Source organism: Hetaerina americana, unplaced genomic scaffold (assembly GCF_022747635.1).
Source record: "Hetaerina americana unplaced genomic scaffold, ioHetAmer1.1.p SCAF_3, whole genome shotgun sequence".
NCBI classification, from domain to species: domain Eukaryota; kingdom Metazoa; phylum Arthropoda; class Insecta; order Odonata; family Calopterygidae; genus Hetaerina; species Hetaerina americana.
Window position 1 is genome coordinate 94,370,469 of NW_027286874.1, and position 11,226 is coordinate 94,381,694.

Genomic DNA, 11,226 nt, shown 5'->3' on the forward strand with positions numbered 1-11,226 from the left:
AAACTATCAACCTATACATGTGACATGGCCAGATTGATTCCTTCTATTGTATTGTCAATTGATTACTAAAATATACGTACATTACGTATATTCATCTGCTAAAGTGGGAAAGATGAGATCAATAAAATATGAATTCTTGAGCTCTATTTGACAACGAGGACATTTGCAATAAAATATATATATATAAACCAAGTTTCACTTTAAAATATTAAATAAATATTTTTTAATTTTATATGTATCCCCTTGTAGCGTAGATATCTTCATTATATATGTATAATAAGTATAAAAATCATTTTATCATGAAGAAGTGATGTAAAGCACGTGTACATTTCTTTGACTTGCTAACAAAAACAAAGATCCTGATTTATTGAAATAATTGGCCGATATTAATGATACGTAATAATATCTAAAATGCTTGTGGATCAAATCGTGGAATAATTTCAGGCTGAAAAGTAGAATGATTCAATTGTGTACGTAAGATCTAGCATGATTCTGAATAGCGTTAACTTCAAAGAAAACTCTATAAAGTATCATGATGCCGCTGATAGAATTAGTTTATTTAGCGGATACACATTTAATTACTTTGCTTATGAATTTGAAATAATATTATCTCGTTTATTCTTTCACAGGGTGCAACAAAACCATCCGCACGTCGAAGATTATCGGCAGCCCTCGCCTCACGATCACCAACAGAGGAAAACCTATCCACTGCATATATCGCTTGGCTCCCCCCACGGGCGACCCGCGGGACGTGTTTGAGATCGCCTTCCGGCACTTCAACATTCCCACCGTCTCCCTGGAACCAGGCTCAATCGAACCCTGCTCTCCCTTCGCCTACCTCCGAATCGCCGACGCCGGACGCCCTCCCGACGAAGTGGGGACTTACTGCGGCAACCTCCTCTCTTCATTTACCTCCCGAGCCTCCCACCACCCCGGTCGCCGCCGTTTCTTCCTGTCACCGGCCAAGTTCGGCCCGCTGGTCATCGAGTTCCATGCGGAGGAGTTTGGCCCGGAAACCCGCTTCGAAGCCGCCATCTCTGTGCTTCCTCGTCGCCTGGCTGTTGAGAGACACAAAGAACTCGCCCTCCCGCAGCCCGGAGCTCCCGTCTCCCAGAACAATGGTAACTGCGATCGGCTTTTTCTCAACTGCCGTGGACCCTGTGACATCACCTCCCCAGGATACCCGGGATTCTACCCGAGGAACGTGACTTGCCGTCACAGGGTTATTTACAACGAGACGTCGGAAAAGGGAGGGAGGATAGCCGTCGGCGGTCAGTACTTTGATGTATTCGACGTCGGAACTCCCGAGGTGCGACATCTCTTGAGACTTCGAGGCTGGCGACGGAGATGGAGCGGAGAGCACTCCGAGGAAGTGACCGTAGACGCCTGCCCAGGTGATTACGTGGCGGTCAGGGATTGGCAAGAAGGCACTTCTTCCTCGGAGGAGGTTGCTCGGTTCTGCGGGAAAGGCCTCTTCCCGTCCGTCGTCGCAAGAGGACGATCCGTCATAGTCGAATTCCATTCGTCACCGCACGGTTCAATGGACCATGACGGGTTCTACCTAACGGTGGGCATCGTCCGGCCAGGCCCTCGTCCAAGAGTGGGAGAGGTTATGCCCCAGTCCGGCTGTTTCTGGAAGTTTACTGCAGTAAAAGAAGGTTTCCAGGGAGAATTTCATTCGCCTGGTCATTGGTATCCTCCGGGTACGGAGTGCACGTACGTTTTAGAGGGTAGGTCTGGTCAGAAAGTGCGGATATACTTATCTTCCTTCCAAGCGAAAGGCAACACTTGTGATTTGGATCGCCTCACCCTCTATGATGGTGGTGATCTCGTTGGATCCTACTGTACCGGGGAAAGAACACCTAAAAAGCGGCTAAAGGGGATGGTCAGAGATTCAACTAACAAATCCAAAGGAAAGAAAGGGAAAAGTACTCCTTTATATGGAAATTCCATATCGCCTGCTGATCCTTACGTGTCCCACAGTGATATAGTACGATTAGTGTTCCACAGTGAGGGGGGCTCCTTTGATGGTCGCCAGTTTGTATTCACAGTCTCATATGCATTCTTGGAGGAAAAAAGCATAGGAAATCAAATGCTTATAGGTTCCAGTGGTTGCCAGATGATGGTGAGAAGCGAAGACGGGGGATCGGGCCCTTTTTCTCTACTGGCAGATAGACTTCCGTTGCTTTTGGCAACGAGGACTAGCACCTCGAACTTCGGTTTAGAAAATAACGCTAACGAAAGCGATGGAGATGAAAATGACTCCATGATGGCAGATTCCAATGGATCGGTAGACTGCTACGCCCGCTTTGTCGGTAGGACGGGTGAAAGAGTCAAGCTCGAATTTCATAAGGTAACATTCGGAAATAACAGGTCCGCAGCAATCACGTCTTGCGATAGCGAAGATTTTCCTATTACAGACGACGTGATATACGTAATGGACGGTGGGCGACAGCAATCCTCCAGGCCTTTGGGCTGCATCAGGGGATCCACATATTTTGACACTCACGACGTACCGTTCGTGTTCTATTCCAGTGTGAACGAGATGCGACTCCGTCTCCAACTTCACCGAATCTCGTCTTCGGCGCACGCTGATCCGTCAACCTACAGGTTCGAAGGTGTATATCATTTTCAGAGGGCAGATTCAGGCTGTGGAGACTCATCTGAGGTATCGCAGAGCGGGCACCACGGAGTGATCAGGTTCCCACCTTTCCTGGACGCCACGGATAGTGACGACACCGGAGAAGAGGGGCCATTGCACTGTTCTTGGGCGGTGCAGGTCACTCCCGGGAGACAACCAATACTAAAGCTTCAATACTTGTTCCTCCCGCCAGACTGTCGCCTAAACAGGGTAACGATTAGATTTTTTGGTGACAATGCTATATCCGATAGCGAGGTCATCCTTTGCAGAGAGAATGCCACCTCACTTATGGAAATCCTTCCGCCCGACTGGGGTCGACCCTGGCCAGCTGGTATCGAAAGGCGTGGTGCCTCCGTGGAACTCTGGTCTCAATCGGCCGGAGCCAGCTTCCGCTTCGCCCTGAGGTGGAGCGAGATATCCCCGAAGAAGCTGTCCGTCGTGAGGCGACTGAAGAAAGGGGGTGTAGTTTGGGAGGAAGATGAAATGCGGGATAACCCCGACTGCGACTTCGAATGCCCCGACGGAATCTCCTGCCTCTCATCGGGGGCTCTGTGCGACGGTTCCATTGACTGTCCCCAGACGAACTTCACCGGACTTCCACTAGATGAGCGGTGTGACGGAGGCACCCCGCCTTCCAATGGAGAAGTGGATCCCGGAGCCGCATTCGCTGCCCAGTGGGTTCTGTTCGTGGCCGCTTCCGTTGGTGTGGCCTGCGTTGTGCTTTTGTTGGCACTCTCGGTGGTCATGCTGATGCCAAAAGGGCACGCTTCACGAAATTTCCTCCTAAGAACCTCGCTTGAGGGTCCCGTCAAGTGACGAAGGCTTAACAAGCTCGACCTGTTGTCGATAGTGATGATAATTTCGTGAGAGGCTGACGAGACTCTTCCTCACTCGAGCCATTTGGCAGGAATTTGGTTCGTTGGTTAATACGGGTGGAATTGTTCTACTGGGTTGATATTCCGTGGGAAATGCAGAAGTAGCGTATTGTGCTGCTGAAGTGTGTGTGAACATCCGCGAAGGCTCCCGATATGAAACATATTATTCGTTACGAACGCTCTTCTTTTGTTAAGTTACAATTTTAATTATTTATTTTTACGAAAATTTTATAATTTCGTTATTTAAAGAAAAATTGATTCTTTTGATAGCCATTACTCATATTTTTAAAAGGATATAAAATCAAAAAAAAACCACTAATGGTTCATTACAAGCGTAATTGCTTCATTTGACATAGTAAGCAGTATGTAACTGGCTATAAAACTAATATGATTTCTATTCGTATCTATTTTTATAACCAAAGAAACGTCCTCAGTGTACACCAAATATTTTGTTTGGCAGGACTGAAACCTTGAATGCACAGCACAGGGAAAGTATTCCGTAGACCTCTTCAAGTGTAAGACTCGAGTAAAAGATGCTCATATTTAACATTCCATGAGCTATTCATTGACATAAACAAGATTTAAAAATTAATGAAGAGTGTCTCCCTTTACTTCATCTAGTCTCCTTCATGAACTGTATCAATTTCAGCATTTCCCCTAGACATCACTGCGACTGCAAAGCAATAACCCTCGGAGCGTGATACAACCGTGCTATTCTTGAGCGCACATTTGTTCATTGAAGGTCTTTCATTACCTTCCCTTTGTCAAAATATCAAGGATGTTAAACGTCCCTCAAGCATTTCCATACTGCATTGAAAAATATAAGAATAATTTTTTGCAAAAAAGCAGTTTTATACCAGAAAAAGATATAAACATGCTCAAAAATATAAAATTTAGATTTATCCATGAGTGCTCAGACACGATGACGGTTTTTCCCTCAGATTTTCTCATTCTAACCCGAGCTAAAAAGCTGTCCGCACTCTTAAAAGAGATCCCCTCAGCCAGCTGCTATAGTATTCATGGAACTCGCGTAGCTCTGGGAATAATGTTCAGTACATAAAATATCACCTGGAAACCCAACTGGAAAATGATGACTATTGTAATTTTAGGGCTGCAACAGCTACAAATCATAAGTTGTGATGTGCTTCAGAACATACATAGATTGTCCGAATAATTTCCTAAGTTCATTTTCACCATCCAGTACGCCTAAGTACTGCAATGGAATTGATCTTTAGTTCATCAAGAGCGAACCATGGAAATACCAACGCACATTTTTGTCCAAGACGGTAAAAGTTTTTTCTTCTTACTGATCGTGAAAGCTTGTGTAACATGTGTGTACATTTTAGACAGTCTATGAACCGGGAACCTTGGTGATAGAACTAGGAAAAATGATAGGTTATGGAAGTGTCAAAAACTATATACTTATCATTTTGATACAGGTGCACTCCCAATTTTGTTTGAAAGGCACTAGTTGTCCTACGCAATCCACCAAGTTTGTGTAAGAAAATAAATCCCCATATAACTCATTCCGTTTATTTTATTTGGAAGGCACAACCACGCGTTCTTCGCCATAATTACGTTACTTGACGTAGTTAGGATAATAATTTATAGCCCCTTTCACAGCTGTTATAAGTGCGCATATCTCGAAACATTTTTGTGATTATGAGTCCCATGAGGTGAGATTTAAAGTAAGCAATAAACATATTTTACATTTTGAAGACTTTGGAGACTTATACAATGGAACTAACGCGAAGCAACTCGAGAAGCATCTGCAACGGAAACGTATGTCTCTGAGAGTTAAAAGTTTAAAAAAATATATCTAATTATAACTTACAGTCATACCGTTCATTTTAATTTCTTTGTGTTCAACCACAGGTCTCGAAATGAAATTTTTTTCTCCATCGTAATATATAAGAAATAGAAAGGTTAACTACGTTTTCCATTGCATATTTTTTTTTGGTGCTTCTAAATACATTGATACATGCTGGATGTGTAATATAGTTACAAATCATAAAATTGGATAAATATGCAAGAGTCAAATGTGTACAACGCCATAGCGAGATGCAACAATGAAAAAAGTGTTAATTTATGATTTTAAGTACTTATCATTGGAGGTAAGGTGAACTCTTTTGAGATGATTACCTACAAGTGATATGAAAGAAAAGTGATGTGTTTCCATATGGTGTGGATTTTATTTTATGTGCATTATGCTGTTTTATTTGTAAATGAGAAAGGATTTTGCCACATTTGTGATAAAAATAAATATCGCTGAAGAAATATGAAATTTTCAATGATTGATTAATTTAATTCTCTGAAGTAAGCATAAGTTAAACAAACCTTTAATGAGCAAACTGAAGAACTGCATTCTCTTTTCATGCATGAAATGTAACCTATGTTATAATTTCTGTGATTTTGTACAAAATTAATTTCAGTTACTCTTGAAGACATCAATTTCTCCCAAATATAGCGTCTTATTACAAATATTTTAAATTCGATACCAATGTGATTCCTGAAATAATATATTTAAAAGCTTATCATTATTTCTTGTCATTTGGTCAAATACAATTTCTAAGTTCAATATTTTCCTCTATGTTGGAAACCTGATTACCAATAGCAATGACAAAATGACCAAAGTTTCAATAAAAAATACGCAAAAATGGAAACAAAAACTTGTTTTTCGGTTAAATAACAACACATTCAACATTTATTTGTCATATATACCCCCAAAAATTTCGAAATATCCCTCTGTATTTCAGAATCTTAACTAGTAGAGGTAAGTAAATGAGACCATAACGCACAGCGATTGCAAGGAAAGAAATGTAAGAATGTGAAAACCAATTATCTTTCTCATCTTGGAGTAGACCAAGTGCCAAGGTCCTGCTTTACCCCAGGTTTGAAATACAACAATCACAGCACACCAAATTTAGCATTTAGAGAAGCTTGTTGGTATAATAGCAATTTGTTCAACTTAAAGAATAAAAATAGGAAAAAAGCTGGGAAATTGAGGTTGGTATATTTCGAGCGACCAGTATACAAGATCCGTGCGTAAGATTGGCTTAAGAACAGCACCAACGACATCCCATTCGTGTTTCCCCTCAGTAAGTTACCCCGGAACCCACGTATTGAGTGTGCTGCACGTTGCTTCTAAGGGTGGATAGGGAATAAAAGTCTACTTCCCGACAAAAAACCTAAGAATATGCGTCTGGTGGCCGATAGAACTCTCCTGGTATATATTGCATAACAAGCAAGCAAGCGCCTTGCTGCTTGGGTTGCGGTAATGGAAAAAGTTAGGATAGGGTTTTTGGGTGGCTAAGTCACGTGACAATCTCATGAATAGGATATCAAGCTGAGCGCTCCCGTGTTTGGTGAATCGGGAGCGAGAGATTAGGTGGGATCGGGCCGGGAGGAGCTGATCCGAGGAGAATAGGCGGCGGAGGAGATGCGGGGGGAAAGATATCAGAATGGAGAGATTGGGTTGGAGACAGAGAGAGCGAAAGAAAGAAAGGCAAGAGGAGGGCTGGAAACTTGACTAAAAATGCTTGGCGGATGGTTGATCGGGGATAGAAGAGATTCCCTCCAAACCTTCCCATTTTTATTATAATTTTAAAAAGGTGGAGTTCAGTAACCTTAAATGCACTCCGATAAAAATACAATTGTTGACATAAGGATAACATTTTCTAAGGTTGGACGTGTGATAACGCTGACACGTTATCCTTCACAAAAATAATTCATGTAAAATTACTGAGTTATGTACTTCTGTTGTAATGAAGTTTTAAAAATCTAAAAGAGCAGGGACTACATCAATTACTTTCAAAATATTCTAATACGGAATCTAGAATTAATTGTCTCTCATAAGAAACATAAAGTATGGAGTAGATGCTTTCCTCGACTTCTAAATTCTACATGCAAAAATGATTCAATTTTTAAGCCGTAATTCATTTCGATGGAAGAATAAAGCGCCACCTTCGGGAGGTGCATGCACGTTTGCCGACTTGCGAAGTCAGTGATCATATTCTCCGAATATCTTCTGAAAGAAGAGTTATAATGGTTTTTAAATGACTTTCCGGTGCAGTTACCTCTGGACAATTAGTAGGTCCCTCCACCACAGCCCACCGCCGCGCCCCCCTCCCTCTCTCCCCTTCCTAGGCATCATTTTTGGTTTTTGGGTCGCATCCTTCCCACATCCTCCCCTTCCTCCCTCTCGTCTCTCTTCTCACTCGTCCCCTCACACCCAACCCTGTCTCTCTACCCACACCTCTCCCTCCCCAATGAAAACGCTCGTGTTTCCCTCTCCCCATGACTTGCACACAGGGGATCTCGATTCACCCCACCACCGACACAATAGGATCACGCGCGCAGCCGCACCCCTTACCCCTCTGTCATCGTCATCAAGGAGGAACGGCAAGCCGTGAGGATTTAAAACCGCATTATCCTGGTATCCGGGAATATTGGGGTTTTCGATCGAGTCCCTCGAAAGAGGATCCCGACCCCTTCTGGCTAGCGGGAGAAAAGCGAGGTGAATCGGGAACGAGACAAATCCTCCGCCGTCGACCCCCGAGAGTCTCTCCACACCTCCGCGCGGGGTGAGCGGGGATGCTGCTGACAGAGGGTCGGGCAGAGGGCTGGTCTCGGGCAGGCAGAGAGCGATATGTCGCCGGTTGGCGAAGAAATGGAAGGAATAGTACGGCTGGAGTAGGGTGGAGGACGGGGTGGGGTGGCGGGGAGGGACGGCAAAGTATCTCGAAAGGTGTATCCGAGGGGGTGCTCCCACAATAATCCCAGGTTTCCTTTGGAAAACAAATGAACCTGGGATTCCCCTCCGTGATATTTAAAGAAGATGCACTGGTTGAAGTCGTTTTCCGCTCCTCAGTCATTCAAAAGAGATGAAGTTGGTCCACAAAATATTGGAATTATACCACGGCGAGAAACGCTATGCAACATTAAGAAATGTGTGTTTAATTTAATTAAATTGCGTGTATTTGCGTGACCAAATAATTATTTTGATTGAAATATATTTATTCGGGAACAATTTTCCATGAAGTAACAGGGTGAGTGTACTACTGTATGGATTTTGCTTTTTCACGCAATTCAATTATTAATATTTATTATTCTGCTTTTTCGTATGAACATGTTGACATATTTGATAATCAATATCTCAGGAGATAAGTTTCACGTCCTATATTTTTTTGATCCTATTGCTAATTCTTTCTCTTAATAAACTAATTAGCTAAAAATTTGGAATTTTCTATTTGTTAAAAATGTTATTCTCCCAAACAATTATTTCCATTGAATGATTCTGTTGCTCACGTTTCGTTTTATAAAAGAGAATTTGGAAATAATTTTCGTCTTTTTCACCGTAATTTAATCCTATTAAAAATTATTTCCGAGGTTGAATCTAATTTTAAAATATATGAATTCAGGAAATGTAGCTATTATTTTAACTGATTAACAGATTTTCTAAAACTTTGGCCGTTTTATGAAACCAACTTGCCTATTTCGGTTAGGACAATATCTGTGCCCGAGTGTATCTAATATGAAATTACCTTGGAGAAGCACTTCACACTCATGAAAGCGGTCGCCATTTTAGAGGTAATTGCAAGAGTTCTGAAGTATGATCTACCAAGTGAGAGCACCGTAAACGCGTTTGTAATTGACATGAGAAGTGTTTCTCGTGAGTATGAGCCTCTAAGGATGAGGAGATATGAGAAAATACAGAATTTCAGAAGAGGTAGATGACGATCTTCACGCTTTTATAAAAAAAACTGCAATTATTTCGTCCAAGAAAAATAAATTTAAAACACGGGTTAATTATTCTTATAAATAATGGAACTGGTCCGTAATTAAGGAAAATCAAAGTTAATATAGTTAATATCTCCTTGCGAAATTGGATCTTCCTTATTAGCCCGTTAAAAATCTCCCGCCACGATCAGCCGTTAATCTTTATTGAAAGGTTTGGATTATTTTACGCTATTGGAAAAATAATTGAGTTACGCGTTCTTTTGGAGTCTTAATGTTCTTTGGCAATTAACAATCTAAAATTTTTTCGGCTGAATAAGGCTTTAGAAAGGTCAACAAAGAAAAAATGAAAATTCGAAAGGGCTGCGAGGAAGATGGGAAGACCTATTATTACGGTATAATCGTGGCATTCATATACTTCTTAAAATCTGAATATTTTTATCAGAACTTAATATTACATTAATTTATCTTGGTCCGTTCCCATATTTTTAATTAAAGTGGTAAATTCATTTTCCATGTTAAAAGTACCTCTAAATAGAGGGTTGTTAAGGCATTTCCCAAAGTAGTTTTTTGACAGGAAAACCCTACGTTGAAAGAAACTGGTTACTGGGAGAATAGATGGAGAGCATTGTGAATTTTACTAATGACTCAACAGCAACACATTGAGGTAGAATCCAAGGAAAAAGCTGCAATTGGCAAAATTCACATTTAAAACTTTTGAAAATTTTTCAAGCGATATCTTCAACACAACCAAAAAAATGAAACCGTCCCTCTATTTCCCTAAAGTATAAAATAAATGAATATTTTAATTTTATGCTCATCACCTCAAGCTTTATGATATTTTAAAATTTTGAATGACTTCGGGGTTTGAATTAAAGGAAAAAGGATCTGGGGAAAAGGAAACCCTGCAAACGGATCCGAACCCACGTCCACATGTTGTCAAGAAACGTCAAATGGGCTGAGTCAAATGATTTCTTGGGAGTTCACTCAAATTAGTCGAACTAATTAGCTGCTACTTGCACCTCATTCTTTTCTTTTGCGCCCCTTTCTCGCTCCGTCTCTTTCTCCGAAGACTCTGTATTCACTCCCTTCCCTCCCCCAGTTCAAAAGCTCTTCCAAGCCCTTTCTCTTCATCTTTAAGGAGAGCCCCGCGAGGGAGACACTCCACCCTCGCTCCTGTCCTCAATCCCCAAGCACCGCCCCCGGCTCCTCCTCAAAACGGCACGCTCTCCGGGCACGCAACCCCCCAGTGTTTCTCTTTCACCGCCTCTCGAGTCCTCTCTGGTGCTCCCTTCGCGCCACCGAACGCAGTCCCCTTCATCGTCGTGCCCCCAATCCCTCCGCGACACTCGGTTTTACTCACCATCCCTCCCCCGCCTCAACCTGCCCTCCTGCCCCCTGGTACCCACCTGCCGGGCCAAAAGGGGTCTCGCTCTCGAGGGGAGACGACAAGATGTGAAGGGTCAAAGGGGTTTCCCCCACTCTTCTCTTCCCCCACCGTCATTTTCACTCTCTCCCTCCCTCTTTCTCTCTCTCTCCCTCTTTCATTCCGCACTCTTTCCTCCATCTGAAGTTTCCCCTTTTCATGTCTCTCTCTCTTCCTTCCTCTCTGTCTCTTGCACTTTTTCCCACTAACTTGTTTGTGCTGGATCTGCAAATCGGTGTGTGTCATGCGTTAGATCCAATGCGTGTAATGTGTACTTAGAGGGGCGGAAAGAGAGTGATTCTCTCCGGCCCGAATCCCTTTCTCTCTCTCTCACGCACACACACACTCTCCATCCCCTTAAGTTTCTCATGATCACGCCCAAAAATAACTCACCTCGCCCCCCCCCCACTCATCCCCCAGTAATGCGAACGGACGCACACGCGACTGCAGCTAAAATTCCTAATTAAAGCGAGACAGTAAATATTACCCAAATTTCCCTGGTCGGATAGGATTTTTCCCGTCAACGATTGAGCTTTTGAAAATGCCAT

At 42.6% G+C, this 11,226-nt stretch overlaps 1 protein-coding gene across 1 annotated transcript in view; it reads left to right on the forward strand.

Moving 5' to 3' along the window:
- LOC139690681 (uncharacterized) overlaps positions 1-5,779 on the forward strand; it is a 103,650-nt gene extending 97,871 nt beyond the window's left edge. Inside the window, exon 2 of the mRNA XM_071588179.1 lies at positions 630-5,779. Coding sequence (XP_071444280.1) covers positions 630-3,457 — 2,828 coding nt within the window. The 3' untranslated portion in view covers positions 3,458-5,779. The remainder of the gene's footprint in view (positions 1-629) is intronic.
- Positions 5,780-11,226: the final 5,447 nt, after the last annotated feature.